At 36.3% G+C, this 20,324-nt stretch overlaps 1 protein-coding gene across 3 annotated transcripts in view; it reads right to left on the bottom strand.

Annotated features, from left to right (window-relative positions):
• Positions 1–20,324, bottom strand: part of ARHGAP42 (Rho GTPase activating protein 42) — a 149,884-nt gene that overhangs the window by 19,879 nt on the left and 109,681 nt on the right. For all 3 annotated transcript variants that reach the window (XM_065730015.1, XM_065730016.1, XM_065730017.1), the window contains 9 exons: positions 16,395–16,499; positions 13,101–13,230; positions 8,765–8,865; positions 7,477–7,586; positions 5,673–5,751; positions 4,597–4,636; positions 3,352–3,414; positions 1,502–1,576; positions 736–820 (listed from right to left, as the gene is read on the bottom strand). In XM_065730015.1, the coding sequence (XP_065586087.1) occupies positions 736–820; positions 1,502–1,576; positions 3,352–3,414; positions 4,597–4,636; positions 5,673–5,751; positions 7,477–7,586; positions 8,765–8,865; positions 13,101–13,230; positions 16,395–16,499 (788 nt within the window). The remainder of the gene's footprint in view (positions 1–735; positions 821–1,501; positions 1,577–3,351; positions 3,415–4,596; positions 4,637–5,672; positions 5,752–7,476; positions 7,587–8,764; positions 8,866–13,100; positions 13,231–16,394; positions 16,500–20,324) is intronic.

The following is a 20,324-nucleotide window of genomic DNA, read 5'->3' as shown; positions in this document are numbered from 1 at the left end:
CCCTCAATATATTGATAATGTATGTTGGTACATCCAAGGAAACCCAATCCACTGATTACCATAATATACAACTCAGTTGCATACAAAGTCTGAAAATCTCTTAGAGTTGAAGATGGTGTCACCATGGAAATTCATATGAGAAACATTACCAGCACTGCATCATAGATTCACTGTGTTCTGACTATCATACTGTGGAAGAGGACTATTACTACCAAAGAACATGGCACACTGGACTGCAGAAATAATCTGTCCAGGCAAGGCAAACAAATGATTAAACTTTATACTGAAAATCTAATCAGAGAGATCCTGGAAGAGTCTTAAAGATGCAAAAACACAGCTACTGCTACCTTGTGTCCAACTCCATAGGAGAAAAACAGAATATTAACATTTTTGTGGAGATTTACTCTGCTCCAACAATGAAAATGCCACGAAAAATCATTGTAGAGAAGGGATTCAGAAAATAAAGGCTCAGCAAAACATGCTTTATAGTTTACACAAAATATTTTAAATAAAAGCATGCAGTTAATTATATTCTGCCAAAACTGTAGCTAAACAAGGCAGAAAAGTGTGACAAATTTTAGATTATTACACACTTTAGCAAGGACATTAGGTAAGAAGATAATATACTCAATTACTACCATGTTAATGAGTAAAAGAAATGTAATACAATATTAATAAACAAAAGATAAATGAGCCATAACAGGAATACTGAGATAAGCATAGCACCATACTTACCTGAGGTAGTTTTTAAGTCCGCTAGTTATTGTTTTATTGTCCCAAATTTCCATATCAATATCCATATCAGGAGGAGATTTAGGGGCTAGTAGAAATTTGAATTATGACTGTTATACTTTGACTGACATAAAAATGGGAAAAGCAGCAAACAGAAGCTAATAGATTTATTTAGCTCAGGTGGTTATTTAACAGACAGATTAATTACAGTTTTGATCAATTCGAAGTATTTTAATCTCTGACAGAGTATTAATAAAAAATAATTCAGCATTCATATTTAGCACCTGTAAACAGTAAACATATGCACTATACCAAAGAGTACAAGTAATACCAAGTAAAAAGGGAATTCATAATTTATCTGGCTTGGACACTGAAAATCAGGCATCAGACAGCCAGACTAACAAAAAATGTGAAATACAATCACTGTCTATTAAACTGAATTATGCTGTGTTACAGAGCTAAGCTTTGGAACATTGTAAAATGCCTGATAGATGCCAGTAAATAAAATATAAATGCTAAAAGAATAAATGTGTTTTATCAGTAATTTGCTCATGTATATCAAAGACTCAGTGTAGAAAACTGAATGATAATGCACACAAGAATCTAGTTATATTGACTACTCATTCTAAGATTGCAAAGTCAGTTTAGTGGTAGTAAGCGTATACATTCAAAACAGCAGATATTAAGATATGCTCTTCTGGGCACAACACAAAAGGTTCATGGAATATGTGATGCATGCTATAGATAAAGGTATATTTAAGACACTTACAAAATATGGTATTCATCAGCTTTTGCACTTTGGAGTTTACACCTCCTATTCTGTACAGCCCCAGGATGGTAATGCCTATATTGGGAAAGCAAGAATAATGTTGGCAAGGAAGAGATAGTTATTACAATTACACTCATGTATCCCTTGTCTATGTTTCAGAACACTTACATTTATTTAAGGAAAACTGAAAAATTCTATTATCGAGTACTGCTTTGCTTTACTAAGTTATTTCTGAGATCCTAATAAATGCACTCCACAGAATCCACAACATGCCATACTCTGATCACATATTTACATTAACACAAGTCCTTGTACTGGAATGATTCATATCAGAAAACATCCAGAGAATGACTGGAAAAAGTGAAAAAGAAGACCAAGAAGCAGACTTAAAATATATTACATCTACAATTGCATCCTACCCAGATTTCAGTGGAAATATTATGCATGTACATTGCCCCTTCCAACTAAAGCTTGGTTAACATTTATAGGAGAGGTAATGATTCTACTCAAAATAGAAACTTCCATTGTGTACTACTGGAACATTGTAGTTCAGAATTTTAAGTTCTGTATGGATCTCAAAGCAAAATAAAAATTCAGTTCCATTTTAGCTTCAGGTTTCAGTTTTCTACTTTTTGATAGCATTGATACTAATAAATAGTGCTTCAAGTGTGACACATAATAATTTTACCATTTTAAACTTTTTTTTTTTAACATCAAGAGCACTTGGAAGTCCAAAGTAGAATACAGATTTTGATGTGATATATTCTTCTCACCCCACATATGTTCTGTTGTATTGATATCACAGGAAAAATACAGAAAAATAATCTGCACATTCACTCTGGTTGTGTGACTCAGAGAACAAAACCAGGAACAGTTTATTCCTTTATTCCTTAGACATCACAAGTACCAACTTACTATCTCTAGCAGGGTGCATTCAAAACTGTAATTCCTAATTTGTATATTTAATGTTGGTGTGTCAATACACTCTTCTTCCTTCTTCAGGTCTTTTGAAATTGGACATTTTTCATTTCAAAATATTCTAACATCTGATCTCTGTTAGATAACCTGCAGGTGTTGTTTTATTAAATTTTATTACTTGTTTTTTTTACAGAGCAATGCAAGCTCTGAGCAATTCTAAAGCTATACAATACTGCTACCTGAGAAAGAGGAATTGTACTGGGCTCAGCACTGCACAGAGTGACTGTGCAGCTTCTGGATTAGAAGAGACTTGCATCCAGACAGCTCAGTGCACAGACAAGAAAAGGTCATTCCTGCTTATGGAAGACCACACAGCTAAATCTGAAAGGGAATCGTCAAACAATGTACTGTGAGCTACAAGATACTGCCTCATCAATAGGCAGTTACTCTCTTTTTGTACATTCTCACTACCAAACACTGGTTTCTATACATTTTTTTAATGGATAAGTCATGTGAAGAATGACTAAATGAAATGATGGGGGATCAGGTTCATCAACAAATATGTTCCAGCACAGAGTGTTCATACCATGTACTTTTTGGAGTTTAGGTTTCATGCCAGAAACCAAAAGCACAATTCAGTGGACACAAATAAAAGACCAAAACTAAGTACGTGTGCAACAGTGTATTAAGCTATCTAAATAACATGAAACTACTATGATGTTAAAAATAATAAAAATCAAAAGAACCCAACTAAAATTCCACACTGTTGCTGGAATCTGTGGCAATGATTTTATGCATAAAGCACATCCACAAAAGGCAGAAAGTACAAACTGAATGATACACATACTCTAAAACAGAGCTTTAGAAACAAAGCACTGTTTGAGAAAAATATATATAGTAATCTCATAAATCATCTGTAATTTAATACTCACCTCTTGTTTCTACAGCATGGATACATTTCCTCACAAAGTTGAAACCTGCTTCATTTAAGAACACTATAAAGAGAAGGAAAAATCATTTTTTAACTCATCAGTACACAAAATCTCCATGTTTTGCTATAACCACATTTCAATCTAAAGAAGGCTGATACACATTCATTCATGAGATTATGATACTTATTCTGTAAGACTGTCACCTAGGTATACATTTCACAATAAAAACACAACTTTCTCGACTACGAGAATAATCTACCTTTATTATTCTGCCTTTATTAGAAACAAGTAACTCCACACATGGAGTTGAAAGGTTGTTGCTTTGCAAGACTACTGAACTCTCTTCCCTTTGCTGAGGGAAACAGGTTTTATAAGAATTCACAACTTAACATAATGACCAGAATATTTTTCACTGATTTTAATACAAGGTTCTTGTTTCTTGCACATGCATAACTGCTCAAAGAATGGTAACAAAGCAAAACAATCCCTGTCATTAAGGCTATTTCAAGTGAATACAGTACGCATTAATTCTTGGATATTCAATGCTCGTTCTTCTAATTAGCTAAATAGAGATTTTAGAGCAGCAAATGTACCTCCATTAAAATAATACCACCAAAACCAAACAAAAAACAACCCAAAAAACAAAAAACAAACAAACCTAAACAGACTTACTGGTTTAAATTTTAGATTTCTGTTCTCAAATTTAACTTCTGTGAAAACACCTGTGCATATCTGACACATCTCTCTACTTTATGTACTCAAATATATTTTAAATATTTTATTGCATTTGTTTACATACATTACCATAATACAATTACACATGGATATATGTCAGAATATCTCTAAATATACTCATTTTATTACTCTGCATTTGTGTAATAGGTGTATATATACCTACAAATGAAAATGTGTGATCCATACAGAGATGATATTTCAACACATGGGCATGCATTTACATTTAAATAAGACTGTAGATGGAAATCTCCTGCAGATTTGTTAAATATACTGTTATTTTGGGGCCAATCAATTTTTCTTCCAATTTACGTTTGGTGGTAACACAAAAATCGAAGGCTTTCTAAGAGTTTACATAATTTAGGATGTGTTGAAGTAATCCAATTACATAATCCATTAAACAGTAGCTAGTGATACTTCATAGTATCCACAGATACTGTATCCACACAGATCCAGAAACCAAGCCATTACATAAACCAGGGAATATTTCATAACTCTGCATAAAGTGCTTACTTTCTTCCTTCTTGCTAATGATGGCGGGCAGTGTGTAGATCTGGAAAAAAAATACCAGACAACAGGTCAATGTTTGTAGTTTAAGTCCTCTATTGTTGGGTTTGCTGACAGTTCTTAACCATCTGTAGTATGCTGAATATAAGTGCAATGTGCTGCTATGGGAAAACCATCCAAGCACTTCATCTCATTCTGATGTTCACTCCCAGCAGCACTTATTCGGTTTAGCAGCTGGAGAGGGCAACAGTGCACAGCTCAACTCTGGCTAAGATACACAGCTGTTCTGCACCTCAAGGGAGAAGGCAGCCAGCCAGCGGGACATGTCTTGAAAACCTATTCAGGCCTTGAGATTATAGATTGCCTAGGGATTCACAATGAGTTTACAGGCACATAAAATGCTTTAGAAGGCAGATTGGAACACTGCAAATGGGTTAAATATTAATAGAAATAGTGATTTCATTTCTGCACTTTTTCAGTCAAGCACTAAGCTGTGTAAAAAAATATTTATCTCATAAAATCTATCAACAATTTTTCTCCCTTGGATGGCACACTAGCATCACCTTATTCAGTGATGATTTCAAGAGCTGATTAATAGTGAGAAGAAATCTCAGATCAGCCTGTCTCTTAGTAGCTTTCAGCACATTTTTATGCTCTCTGCAGTGATTTTCAAGACAGTACTTATTGTCTGCTCCACAGTACTGCCTAGAGATGGCTTGTCTTGACCAGTGCAGAAAATACCATTCATTCAATTTTTTTCGGAACCACAAATCCTATATGACAACAGGCTATCGCACTAAACATAATATATAAATATAAATATAAAAATATATAAAAATATATAAAAAAAAACTGCTCCCCCCTCCAACTTATAAGTAACATTTTAAATATACTAGTAGTTCTTCACCAGGTAGTATCTATCTTCATAGTGCATTTGCAATTATATTTTATGAAGAACAGAAGAGCTACATTTGCCTTTATTATACTGTATGGTAACTAATTCTATGTCTGAAATGTATAGTAGCTTCTTTCTTCAACACAAGTGTCATAAAGCTATAAAGATAAAAGGCAAATATTCTTACTGGTTCCTTTCCATCCATAGCTTCAAGCCACAGTTTTCTGTTGGATTCTGAGAAAGCTTGTAGTGTGATGATTCCAGGTCTGTCAAAAACATATACATACACTGAAGTTACTAATCGTTTTTTCCCAAATAGTAATTAAAACCCAAACACATACTGATATGAAAATATATATAAAAGAGACAAAGATTTTGAAGTCGTCAAATCCTAAAATGGACATCAAAAGAAATCTGCCCTCTGAAAGTGCTGCCTAGAAAGTATAGAGATTGAAGACAATTTTGCTGAGTACTGCCATGGTGCAGGTATATTGCTTCTAACTTCGAGATTTCAAAAACTTGTTTATTCTTCATGTTGGCTCTAACTGCTATGCTAAAAGGTCAAAAATGATATATTCTCTGCTGATGAAACTTTGATACTGCATAGAATAAGATTCACTGGAACCAGAGAACAGATGAGGAAACCAGTTTCAAGACTTTGTTGTAGCTGCATATTTGGCAAAAAGAGCTCTTTCCCATAAAAAAAGCTGTATGCTTGTGCTGCTAAGGAAATTTTGCAGATGTCAATTACTTTTAAAGGTTGTCTGTACTTTACAGCTGATGCCTAAACAACTATTCATCCTTAATTTAAGTTTAGCTTGTAATTATTTAAATATAATCATTACTGTAGTTGTTTTGAAATATCAGCTTTTTAATACTGCTTCCGTATTTATATATTTTTACCCATTGACAACATTAATAACAACCACAGTATCTTTATTTTCATAGGAAAAAAAAAACAACACCAAGCTTTATCAACATGACATTCTGAAGAAATTAATGCAATCCTTGTTTATGAACTCCCACCAAATATTTCTAGGTATTTTGTTGGCTGGGCTTTATCTGCTCTGCTGACACACGAGAATTCACTACCTCCCTGCTTAATATCAAGCAAGCTGCAGGAGCCAACTTTATATCAAATTATGAAAGGTATATGCTCATAATAGTGACTAAGAAATGTTACATTCTACTTATCTTTCAACATAATGTCCTAGTTTCTGGAAGGCCTTTAACTAACAGGCCATTTACATTTGAAATCAATCAAAATGGACAGGAGGAATAAAATGATATATAAACAGAGCCTATGGTGATTTCTGTAGAGAACTGAGAAAACTGCAGATAGAACTAATGCTGTGTACAGTTCTGTTGAACTGTGGTTGTCCTAATAGAGTGGGGGACATGATGGAAACAACACCCACTTATGAATATTTTACAATAACATTACCACAGTTTTGTTTGGTGCTCTCAATTCTACTTAACAAGAAGGTGACCATAGTATTTCTGCTTCTTAAATCTTATCTTACTCAAAAGATATTTTATAAAAATGTTCTTGAAAGTACCGAATGAAACCTCATGATTAATATGTGAAACTTGTGCAGAAAGGATTGTAACAGTCGCAAAATATTTCTTAGAGAAAAACTAGAAAAGGCACTGTGTTCTGCCATAATTAAAGGAAAAGCTTCATTTAATACTTCTCTTTTTATCCTTAGCCTTGAAAGAATAAATACTCTTACAAAGAAAATAATCGTGCCACAAGTTTTTTAAGAATCCACATTGTGTCTGTGTGCAAATGTAATATACTTAAGAGAATACATACGCAATTTTTTTGTCAGAAAAAGTCTTGAACAAATAAGTACTGTCTTGAAAGTCAGGTTAGGCTTGTATAGATGCAAGTATACTGAGAGATATGTGTACCTACTACAAGTGCAATTATTATACAATACAATTGTATATTATTTTTAATATGTTAAGATAATGAAAAGAATTCAAACCTCTCAAATACTTCAATATCGAAACAGAAGCGTTTGTCAATTGAGTCTGTCTTTCTCCTGATACAAGATTTTAGCTTGAATATTTCTGGTGAGCTTGTGACAAGGCCATTCTATAAAACAAAACCAAAGAAAATAAGTACAGGCAATACGTCGTTATAGGCTACACATCTAAAATTTAACTGTATGAACAGTGACAAAAAACATGCTCTAAGATAAGAGTTTAAAAATGTTTATGAACTTTTCCAATAATTTCTCCACATATAAATTAAGAGTACATTTAGTTCACAGAGTATAAAGCTGAACGGAATGGCTGATACACCAGATGGGTGTGCTGCCAGTAAGAAGGACCTCAAAAAGTTGGAGAAATGGGCTAAAAGGAATTTTCTAAGGCTCACCACAGGGAAATGCCAAGTCCTGCAGAGGGGAAGGAATAACCACAGGCACCAGGAAAGCAGCCTGGCTTGTGCCTTCAGACTGGTGGCAGCAAGCAGGCCATAATCCTGCTCGTTGTGCTCTTGTGGCACAGAAGGCTAGCAGCCTTGGGCTGCATTAAGCAGAGTGATGCCAGCAGATTAAGGGAGGTGATTCTACTTTGCCTCTGCTTAGCCCTGGTGAGACTCATCTGGAGTGCTGTGTCCAGTGCTGGGCTGTCCAGTACAAGAGACATGGGTACATGGAGAGAGTTCAGAGAAGGGCCACAAAAGTGACAGGCTGAAACATCTATGACTGTTGAAATATAAGTCTCCCAGGGATCATTTCAGTGCTTACAGATAGCTATAGCAAAAACTAAAGAAGATGGAAACAGATTCTTCTCAGTGATGCCATGTGTAAGCATAAGGCAACGGCCCCAAAATGAAATACAGGAAATTCCATTTAAATGCAAAAAAAGCGTTTTCACAATGGGACCACTCGAAGTCTGGAACAGGTTGCCTGCTGAGGTTACAGGTGTCCCCACTCATGGAGATATTTAAAACCTGACTGGGGGGGCGGGGTCCCAAGCAACCTGTTCTGGCTCTGGACATGCATTCAGCAAGGAGATTGAACTAAGCAACCTTCAGAGCTCTCTTTCAAATCTTGTTCCTTCTGTGACTGCGATTTAATATGTTCATATGTTATATAAGGAGTATTCTTATTTAAATACATTACGTATCTATCTAAAATATACACTACTTCATGTTTGAAAGCAGTTTTATACTCTTTTTACCTTTTTTTTTACAGCTGATGAATGCTTAACGAAAAGTATGGAATATCAAGTTCATGCATGTGCTAGAGGTTGTGCAACACTCACCACTTTTCCACCAGATTTAGTTTCAGCTATACTCATTGTAAATGTTTTTGTTCCTTTATCGTAAGTGCAGTAATGTTTTATCCATGTAAATCCAAGTGGTCCTGGATTAAAACGACAGAATTATGAATAATTATTTTGACATTTTATCACTATTTCAGATGGAGTTAGATACAGTAGAGAGATAAAACATAAGTGCCTACATGTAGCATACAAAATCAAAAACTTCCATGTTCAGGTCTAATTTTCATATATCTCAACTTGATGTTCCAGCTGGCTGATTTTCTTTAGTAACTAGATGGGTAACAGCATTCTGTTACAATAGAGAAATAGGCAATGCAGATCTTGAGTGTTATTCTGCTTAGAAAATACATCTATAGATTTTTATCAGTGGATGTGGAGCACTAGGATTCAGTATTGAATTCTTTTCTTTGAAGAAAACCTTAAATCTAGTACTAGACTTATAAAATTAAACAAAGTCATGAAATCAGAATGCATTTCTCTTTACTTTCAGAGTTCCCATCAAAGATAAGAAATGCTTTAGGTAACATCATAGCAACTCTATTCCTCTACCTGTTAGCTTTAGGACACAAGAGTAAAATGGCAATGACTCAGAGATAGATTTAATCTTATGGAGTTGAACACTAGATTATATCATTATAGGAATAGGCAGGAAGAAAAGGAGCAGTGGACTCTAAAACAATAGTGGTTTAGAGATGAGGGATAAAATTCCGAATGGCAGAGGCAGCACCTTCAGCAAGAAACATTGGCCTTCTATCCTTTGGAAAAGTTTTCTGACAGGGAAGAGGTGAGTATAACAGTGGAACTGAGACTGAAAGGAAGACTGATCCATAGGACAATTGGCCATGCTCAGAAAAAAGAGCTACAGGGCCATTTTAAAAATGAAAACAATAAATGCTCACTTAATAAATGCTCATAAACTAATCACAAACTGACAATTATACATAATAACAATTTTGTGGTATAATGTTCTTCAGAATACACTAAACTTTAAAATCCGTGCATGAAATCTACAATGAACCCGAAATAAGTGGGTACATCATTTATCCTGGTGAGGTCATACTACATTACTCCTTAATCCAACTGCAAAATACAGAATTTCTGATGTAGAAGATGTTTTCAACCATGGCTTACACAGAGCTTTGCTCTGGCTATGAATCGTCAGTGAACATAAACAGAAAACCCTCTTGAACTTAAACTCAGTGGTATTTTAAACTGTGGCAGCTAACCTAGACAGATACAGCCTTGTATAGTGCCTGCATTACAATTCTTTGCTGTGAGGACACAATTCTCTCCACATCCTAGTCTAGCCAGGGTTTTCCATGTTTTGCTAAAAAAAAACCCACAACAAAACAACCCCACTGTTCAACATGGCACTGAGAACAAGATAAGCTCCCTAATTGTTACACGTAAATGTAGAGGGGTGCTGCCATGCAGAAGACAGCATAACTCAAGCTTTTGCAGTGTGACTTCTGCTCCTTTGGTCCAGAACATAATGGCTGTATGTGCACTGGTACAAAAATGGTCCTGGGAGCACTGGTGGTGCAATGGAAAGTCAGTAGAGAACCTGGACATGACTTTCTGATTTTTGTCGACAGGAACTATAGAAGAAAGGATGGGATATTTTCTGCAAGTTTTGGCAGTAGCAGACTACAGTCCCCTTTATTTTACTAGCACTGACACAGCTTATGGGTACTCAGAGGTGAAACAAACTGTGTGGAAGTGGTACAAAGAAGTATTTCCTTTTGGAGAACATTATGCTTCAGAAACTGGCACTCGAAAACAGCCTCCCTCCACAGAGCAATTAAAATGAAGGCATAAAAAGAAACTAAGTAGATAGATCGATAGATAAAATAAAGCATTTTAACTATAATGCAAATTCAGAATAGCACTTTAATCCACATATGAATTTCCAAGTCCTTTCAATAGGAGTGAATGGGAAAAATATGATATTGATTTTCTGAAGTACAGACCACCTGAACCTTTTAATTCTTTTTAAAATGAAGGAGTTCTGAGTTAAAAAAAAAAGGAAAAAAAAACAACCAACCAAACAAACAAAAACCCCCAAATTCACAGGTCCTGTGCATATTTATTAAATGTAAATAGTTAAATCAAACTGGAAGGTGTTAAAAACAAACCTAGAAATTTTGCTACAGATGCAATGGCTTTGCCTTCTAAATGCAGCCTTCCACAAAGGTAGTGCACATGTGAAAGTTTCCATCAGCCATAAGAGTGAGATACATGGCAATCCACAAATGGGGCTGTGGAATTTTATAGGGACTATCACATAATCTCAGAGAAAATTCTCCCAAACTCTTTGCAGGGAAGAAATGCTATGAACTGACCATCATTTGTTAACCCAATCTCAGAATAGTGTCAGCTCTTCTGTTTCATTTTTCACATAGCAAAATAAAATGTCCAATTCTAATTCAAGTATTCCTCAGATAACACCATTAACTCTTAAAGAAGGATGAGTCACCTCAAAGAAGTTTTAAATGAATTTAAAAGTAATCTGTTTTTTGTAGGTCAATACCTACATTTTAACTTCAATTCTGTTACTCATGACTGTACAGCTAAGTAAAAGCAGTTAATAAGCAGACTTTTTTCTCCAAAATACATATTTACCACCAATAAATATATACAGGATTTACTTTTCCTCTCAGGAACAGTAAATATTTAAGTCAGTTATTCTTAATTTGTCTCTTGCCTATGGGATGCTGGTTGTAGGAAAATAAGCCTCCATGACAAGGGAATACACAACTAGTACCTTTCTCATTGACACACAGATTACAGATCCTGTTATCCTTACTCCAGAATGCACTAACGAACAAACATCTTTTCAGTAACAGGATGTCAAGTTGGCCTCTCACCATTTAATGAAGCACAACATGTGCCCAATGTTTCACTCCTGTTCTCCCTTCCCCCATTAGCAAGGCTCAGTGAAATTTCCACTTAATAGAGGTTTCTTTTATCATTATTACACAATTAAAACACAGAGGATCTTCTTCAAGCTTTCAATGTGACTGAGGGTAAAAAAGGCTGAGGTTAACTATGATGAACATGAAGGTTTCTTTATTTTAGCTCACATAATGGAATAAAAATTGATTTCATGATGTCATCTAGAAAATCAATCAACTATAACTGCATGTAGTTTCTTAATTTATTGTCTAAAGGAAAAACAGTGAAGGAGAAGGAGATATTCTCAAAAGTGATGCTGAGTAGGGCCAAGTCTAACATGGGAATTCTGTATCAAGATGCCTTCTATTTATTTTTAGATTGAGAAATCAATTGCTAAGTTGTATTTAATCATTTTTGAATGAACACAGCACATACACACTATCTCAGAACACTGCTATATACTTTCATCCATCAGAAGGATTCCATAACAAATAAAAGAATAAAGAAATCTGGTTAACCCACACAATGAAGACTATTTTCCTAAGTGTTTTGAATGATCCTTTCCAAATGCAGCTAATTTGGCTTGGTCTATACTTTTCAGAGTGCAAAACAGTGGCAGCAGATATTTCTCATCACATATAGCTTTGAATTCTCACTTTTGACTTTTCAAGTATTTCCTGGCCCTGTTTTCATTCATAACATGATGTATTGCTAGGATCTTCCAAATAATCTCAGACACAGATAACAGTGTCTCAGTTCTATTCTGTAATACCTTTTGGACATTGCTTCATTCTTGTGTCTCATGACATGAATAATAATTAGGTACAAATTGGCAACTATTTTAAAATTGTGGCAGACCATACATAGGTAACTTCTTCTTCTTCTGCCTTTTTATTCTATTATGTGCATGCTCATTGAGGTGGCTGAGTCAACAGAGCCCAAAGCTAAAAGGTTCCTGTTGGGTGAACTGTGGAGATTTTTTCAGGCAGAGAAAGTTCAAGATACATCAGGGTTTGGCAGAGACCTGAGTTCTTGCAGCTTCTGAAACAAGGAGAAAGGCAGACAGCCAGAGCAGAGTGTAAAGAGACTGAAGAGTTTGCTACTGAGGGGGACCCACATGCAAGGGACCTAACTAAGCAGCATCCTACTCTCTAGGATGCAGGGAGCAAGAAACAAGGTGTTTACATGTGTTTTACTCACTGTTCTCTCTGGCCTACGCTATCTTGTGTGCTTTTTGAAGGGTCAGTTATTTATTTTTCCTTAGAAATTTTCCATCCTTAGAGCAGTAATAATAAGAGAAGTCTTTGGACATTCAGCAAGAGAGCTTTTGTTTTATCCTGCTAGCTAAGCCATTTTCTCATCCTTGTAGTTTTTGTTGCATCTTTCAAATAAAATGAAAAGGTACACCTGCTTTACTCACTTTTTTCCTGCACATAGAGATAGCCTTCCATTGTCCATTGACTGGGTGGTCTATAATCTTGGTTGGCGGACTTCATTCTTTGCATGAGTCTCTCCACTTCCTGCCTTGTGCTTTCAAAGTTATTCCGGGTCTAATACCCCCCCAGACAAACAAACAAAACAAACGAACAATCAAATCAACCCACATTACTTCATGCAAGTACAAAAATAATGATTAAATGAGGAACTCATAATGCCAAGGAGCAAGACTGCATCAAAAAGAGACCAATAGAAGCGTCTGTGGTAGACATAAAATGGGAGTGAACAGCAGAATTATACTATTTCTTGCACTAGAAGCCTGGGGATAACACAGTAAAGGAGAACTAAATTCAAGCACACAAGTCTGCAGGTCACTAACCACAGAAACAATGCCAACTCACATTTTCAGGTATGTTCTGTATGTACTCTAGAATATTCAGACAAAAGCCAGGCTAAACTAGAAGGTGCTGATAGCATAAACCCAAACTTGAAGTCTCACTGAAACACTAAGACAAGTGCAGAATACACTGGTTTGGGTTAATGCCAGGATAATGTCTCCAGACAGCTGAGGTCTCTCCACATGTGAAAGCAGTATGGTTCAGAGGCTGGCGTCCATACCCACAGTAATACTATGGATGCTGACACTCAGGGTAGCAGATCATACTAATGATCATTTTTTGACAGGTTGACACAAACACCACAGTTGATACTTAATTATGTTAGATAACAACCAGGTCACAAGTTGCAGAGGTGTAAAAAAATTATGGAAACAAGTGCTGTGTCTGCCCTAAAAATCAAGTGTGTAAACAAGCAAGCAGCTGGCCAAAAGAATAATTAAGTACAAAGGTGGGTAATTCATATTTTCTAATGCCTGTATGTTATATTTTCTAATGCATGTACCTGTAGGTTTTTTCTACTGAATTCAGAGGGATGAGGATTTCCCTCCACATAGCTAACATGGCGTAGTAAGGGAGAATTATTATGAAGTGCCAGAGGTTTGACAGATTGCTACCACCATACCACATGTTAAACACTTTGTTCCTAAAGGCAAAAAAATAAAGATTATTGTAATATTTTTGTAAAATTTTACTATGGACTCTAATCTCAACTAGACAGGAAAATATTTTCTGGACTTTATACTTCTCCATTTAGTTGGCCATTCATGGATATGAACAGTAGTGAAAAAAAGCATGTTAAATCTTTCCTGTGAAGACAAACATAATTTAAGTATTAAACAGAAGCGGAGCTAAAACTCAGCTTTGAACCTTGCCAAAGACATCTTTAGGGTGAAGGACCAAACTCTGACCAAATTTAACAGCGGTCATTTTGAGTCCTTCAAGAGGCTTCAGGTCACATGCTATGCTACTGAATGGAGGGGTTCTCCTATACTAAGGATGTTTGTCTACTAAGGTCTTAATTCTTTAAAGCAGCCAGGCCTTTGTATGAAATTATAGAAAATAAAGCCCAATTGACATCTGAAGTAAGCCACTGGCCTTTTTACACACTAAAAGTGATCCCAGGCTGTGTTAGGTCACAGTGACCTGCTAAGTGCTGGGGGTCTGTCACTCCTCTGCTCCTCCTACAGCTTTTACTGCTGATACTTTAACCTGTAGGAAAGTTCTAAGAACAGAAGCAGAATATCAGGCCAACAATTCTGCAAAATGGTGAGACCTTAAAAGCCAAGGCAATAGAGAGTACCTCTGACAACTACAGCAGACAGCGTGAACACAGTTGTCCCTGAGGACTATCCTCAGCTCATCTTTCCCTGTGTTTCACCTCACTGTGTGTTTGGGTGATGCTCTGAGGGGCAATTCAAAATCTAGATAGCACAGATGAATAAAAGCAGATGAGGACCTACATCTAGAGCCAGATTCCAAACTTCTGTGTAGCAGTGGTATTACTATATGCACTGGATATTTATGTTTGTTATATATATATATATAAATAATTATTACATATTATTCCTTCTGTCCAATGTTGCATCTACCACTACCTCTGCAGCCTATTCACATATTCAAGCTGTACTTTAGTACAGTTTAACAAATGAATATGTTTACTTATTTCTTAATTAACATAGAAATTTAGAAAATTCTTTAATATTTCTGTTTCCACTGACATGTGCATAGAGCAAACTAACAGACACAGACTTACAAAGCTACCTGTGGTCTGTGCTTTATGTTCCTATCAGTACTTCAGTCAGCCTCTGAACTGAAGCACGTTTTTCATCCCTTCCTGTGCAACAACAGTGACCCCTTGTGCCTTCATCTAGGAGTCTGAGCAGCAAATCACAATTAACAAATGCAAAACTTGACAGAAAGGTCTGGGAGGGTCTACAAAGAAAACTTGCACTTTATCCCAGAGGAATAGTTCAATCAAAAAGGAGCTTTTGCCTGATTTTCCCAAGAAGCAATTTAAATGGAATCTATATCTATATGTGAACAACATATACAGAAGGGAAGGGCTGCAGAGAAAATATTTAACTGCAGTGAAAACTGGGAGAGTGCACTGCTACTGAGAACAGACATATTAACAGGGCCAAGGCAGTGCTGTTTTCCAGTACTACACAGAAAATGGCATTGTTTTACTTCCAGTAACACACAGAGACCAGCAGCTGATCTGGACACAGACGTGTCCTTGTATTCCCTGACCTGTTACGTAAAAAAGTCAGTGCAAAAGCCAACGCATTAACAGATCCTTCTGTAAAGTGAAAATTTATTCCCGTGGGAGCTGCTCACCACAGAGAAAGGCCTCACCAGTTCTCCAAAACTGACAGTGTACATGTGAGGCACAGTGATAGCATGGCTTTACATACAATGGGAAGCTACTAGACAGTAGGAAAAGCTTTTCATGGCAGTCTGTCATCTTAAAGAAATAAGCTGCAGCATTCTGTACCATCTGGAGCATTTCTGGGATATCCACTTGTTTCAGAAGACAGGTCTCACTCTCAAGTTAGTGAATATTTAAGCATATCTGAACTACTGTGTTCTTAATCGAAACTCGTCTGCTGCTCTGCTTTTCTGGTTCTAACTCCCAAAATTATGATTTGCAAATCACAAATTAACTACATGATGATTAAATTTTCCGAAGTTCTCTCCTGTCTGGCAGCTTTGCTACATTGGCCTTACAAAAATAATTTGTATCTATGCATATCTTAATTTGATTTCAGCTCACTAAAACATTCTAAGACGTAGAATTCCCCAAAAGTATGACAAGGCTGCTTTATTATCTCAGAATTAGTTTACCAAGCAAAATGGTGCAAATATGTAGTACTTCTTACATTCTGCAAATTGAACTGAAGCTGCTGCTTGTATGGTGCAAACTCCTGAGCCAGTTCATATCCTTCATGGTAAAATGTAAACAATCCTTGAAGAAAGGCCAAGAGCTGGAAAGGTAAAATTGAAAAGCATTACTGATTTTAACTTGTACCCTTAATAACACAAAGATAACAGAATGTATGCTAACTTGTAAATAAGAAATAAGCATTGACTGCAATAGTGAAAAATTGTTCTTAGCTGCTACACACTTCATCTATTCAGGTAACTATTAGAAAGCAAAAACTGAGAAAAGCTGATTTTCCATTTGTTTTCAGCAGGAAAACATAGAAAGCCTTCAGCAAAACCATCCTGCTTCTTAACTCCTGGAACACTCTGAGCTTTCATTACTTGCAGTAGTAATGCTTTGCTGAGCAAGAAATCTGCGGTCAGACCTTAAGGAAAAGAGGTGTTAAAAAGGCTTCTGCCTCATGAAATTGTCATTTTTATAATAATTTAATTCACAGTCCCAGTCATTTTGTCCAATGTTCTAGCTGATGGTGTGCACTTTCCAAGCTCATAATATCAGAGATCAATGTTGTTTTTTTTTCTATTACTCTTAGAAATATTTTTTCACTTTCTTCATAGTAATTGTGTGGGCCATGACCTATTTTCCAAAATGAGGCTCTTGAAAATAAGTTTTGGACAGCTTAATGCAACACAAGAAGTCCAGACTATTTCTTCCTGCTCTGAACAAGATGTGAGTTCTATCTGGTATGTCTGTGACTGACTCCAACAGACCAGCTGAAGTCTATATGATCCAGATGAACATTCTTTTTAAAGTTTGTTCTAAAAATAATATTTAAGTTAAAAAAAAAAAGTGCAACTATATTTTCTGAAGACTTATTTTATTACTTAATACATTTCTACCATCTATTAAGTTTTTAGTTATTCTTATCTAAATTAAAATGCTTAAATATTTCAGTAAGTTGTCCTAGCTATTACTATTACAAACATTTATTTTTTTATTATGAAGTATATAAAATTTGTATATTAAATTTAGCTTGCAAATTCCCAAGTAAAGAAAACAACAACACAAATGAGCTATTAACTTGGATGTACAATAACAAAAGCATACACAAACAGGACAGATTTATCTGAGTACATTACAGCCACCAAAAATCTCTTCAACTACATAACTAGCTGTCCAGGCTGTTTCCTTAACCAGTAAAAAAACCACAGGTATTCAAAAGCATAATACTTGTTCCCTCAGACTTCTTTCTCAAGATGGGATGAAAAATCCAACATTTATCACTGTCCACAAATGATTGAAGTGGTCTAGATTCAGGCAACAAAAATTCCATAGTTTATTTTTAATGCACTTATCTTTGTATTACAAGTATCATAGATGACTGAATATGAGAGTATAAAAAAATGCAGGTCCTTTTCTGCAGAACTGCTTTCCATGTGGATACCACCAGTATGTCCCCATGTTGGAGTTGTTTCTCCTCAGATGCAGGACTCTGCACTTCTACTTGTTAAGGAGATTCTTGTCAGCTCAGTTCTTCAGCCTGTCAAGGTCCCTCTGGATGGCATTATGACTGTCTACTGTATCCTCATGTTCACCCATGAGATTATTGAGGGTGCACTCTACTGAACTGTCCAAATCACTTGTGAAGGTATTAAATGGGAAAAGACTCACTATAGTTGGCTGGGGTACTTCATGGATTAATGACCTCTAATCAGACTTTGTACCACTGATGATTACTCAGTTCAGTCAGTTTTCAGTCCTCACCACTGCCTGCTCATCCAGCCCATACTTCAACAGCATTTCTATGAAGATCTTACGATGAAAGAGTCAGAGACCTCACTGAAGCCCAGGAATATGATATAATCCCCTCTCATCTGTCAGCCTGGTGATTTCATTATAGAAGCTCATGAGCTTTGTTAGGCTTGACTTCATCTAGGTGAATCTATGCTGACTATATCTGATGATTTTCTTCTCTTTCATGTGCTTTGAAATGATTTCCATGATAGGCTGTGCTATCACCTTCTTCCCAGGGATAAAGGTGAGGGTTCTCCTTCTTGCCCACCTTGAAAACAGGAGTGACATTTGCTTTCTTCTAGCCTTTGGACACTTCTCTCAGTTGCCACAATCAAGCTGAGACTATACAGTGGCTGTGCAATCACATCAGCTCACTCAGCATTTGTGATTGCATCCCAGCAGGGCCCAATTTCCAGTTTCCTCTTCTACTCCCTGATCTGTTCCTCTCCCACTGAGAGTACATCTTTCTTTTCCTGGCCATTCAGCCTGGCCTCTGCCTCTGGGACCTGGGATTCCTGAAAGCTGGTCTTGCTGGTAAGGATTGAAGAAAAGAAGGTATTCAGTATCTTAGTATTTTCACTGTCACAGGTAACCACGTCTCCTGTTCCACCCAGGAGAAAGCCTTAATTTTCCCTTGTCTTCCTTTTGTTGTTGAGATACTTGCAGAAACCCTTGTTACCCATGATGTCCATGGCCAGATTCAATTTTGTCTATTCTTTACTTTTCCAAGCTTGATCTCTAGCTGCACAGAGAGAGAGTGTTCCTGTATTTCTCTGAGGCTACTTGTCCTTGCTTTCACCCTCTGTAGAAACTACCACATCTCGATGGATGAGAGGTGAAGGATACAGCTCTCCAGGCAGAGTAGCTAACATGATGACTTCATCCTACATTCCTCACATCCTTGTGTCCTTGGTTATCACTGAGCTCTTCAGTGAACATCACTGACTCAGAAAGTGAGATCTGCCACATTAGTAAGTTAAATCAGCTTCAGCTTTATAGACCATCAGTGCTGTGATAAATAAAAATGTGAATGCATGGATGGGTGAAGGACTTTTCCTTTGTTTTTTTTACTGGTATTCTAGGATCAAATAAAGTCATGACATCTGGCAAAGATGGTGAAATCCCATGGGTAAACAGTAGGTTAGTCACAGAGTCTAATGTACTGAGAAAATCCTTTGGCATAAAAGCCAAGGGTTCTCTGCAATGGATGTGAATTTCTGAACCACATTCCACTACCAAAGAATGAAGGCAACCCAGCAAAGAGCTTCACAGTTTGTGTAAATTGCCTTAGCTTGTAATATGCACCTGACCATCTAAAATTATCTCAGTCAAAGATTTGGACCTGAAAGATTGCTACTGGTTACTTAACGAGTTCCAAAGATGGTGCAGAGATGATTATTTATCCTAAAAAGCTCACATTATGTAAATAACTTTTAAAAGTTCCATAATTTTAATGTTTATAACATAATTTCAACTTCATTTAAAAAAATCAATTGTCATTTTCTTATGAAAAAAGTCTAGTAGAGATTATAACTAAAGCCCTGCTCACAGTCTAGATCCAGTTACTCATTTCCATCCCCAACTAGAGCTTGTACAGCTGAGAACTACTCCTGTGTGTACTCTACCTTGTTTAAATAAAAAGGAAGAGGATTAACATGGGTAAGCAAGAGTCTGCCGATCACCCCTTCTTTTTTAGCTTAGGAAGAACTGCAGGAATACTGTAAGCACCCAGCAAAACTGTAGCCAGAGCAGAACATTAAAGCACAACTAAATTTCAGCAAAAGACCTAGTGGTGGAAAGATGCAGTATGCCAGCTTCCATAATATAAGCAGGTCTAATGACTGCATGACAAAATGCTGGGGACAAAAAGATGTAACACTAGATGGCAGCAAAGCTGAATTTATTAGAAATAAATAATAAATAATATAAAAAAAAAGCCGGGGAAAAAAAAAAAGGGGAGAGTTTGAATACATTTTAAGCCTCATTCAGGTATCCTGGCAGCTGTGTCTTGCAGAGCACCTGGATTTGAGAATCTCCTGGTCAAATGCTCTTTGCACAAAGAATAAAGAAGAAACAATAAAAGTTAAAACGTGCTTGTCTTCTGCAAGTCCTATTCCAGTTTATTCTAGTT

This window comes from Cyrtonyx montezumae, unplaced genomic scaffold (assembly GCF_038088225.1).
Source record: "Cyrtonyx montezumae isolate F1298 unplaced genomic scaffold, pur_monq_1.0 scaffold_12, whole genome shotgun sequence".
Taxonomy (NCBI): Eukaryota; Metazoa; Chordata; class Aves; order Galliformes; family Odontophoridae; genus Cyrtonyx; species Cyrtonyx montezumae.
Note: the sequence above shows the minus strand (reverse complement) of the source record. Positions and strands in the feature narration are given on the sequence as shown.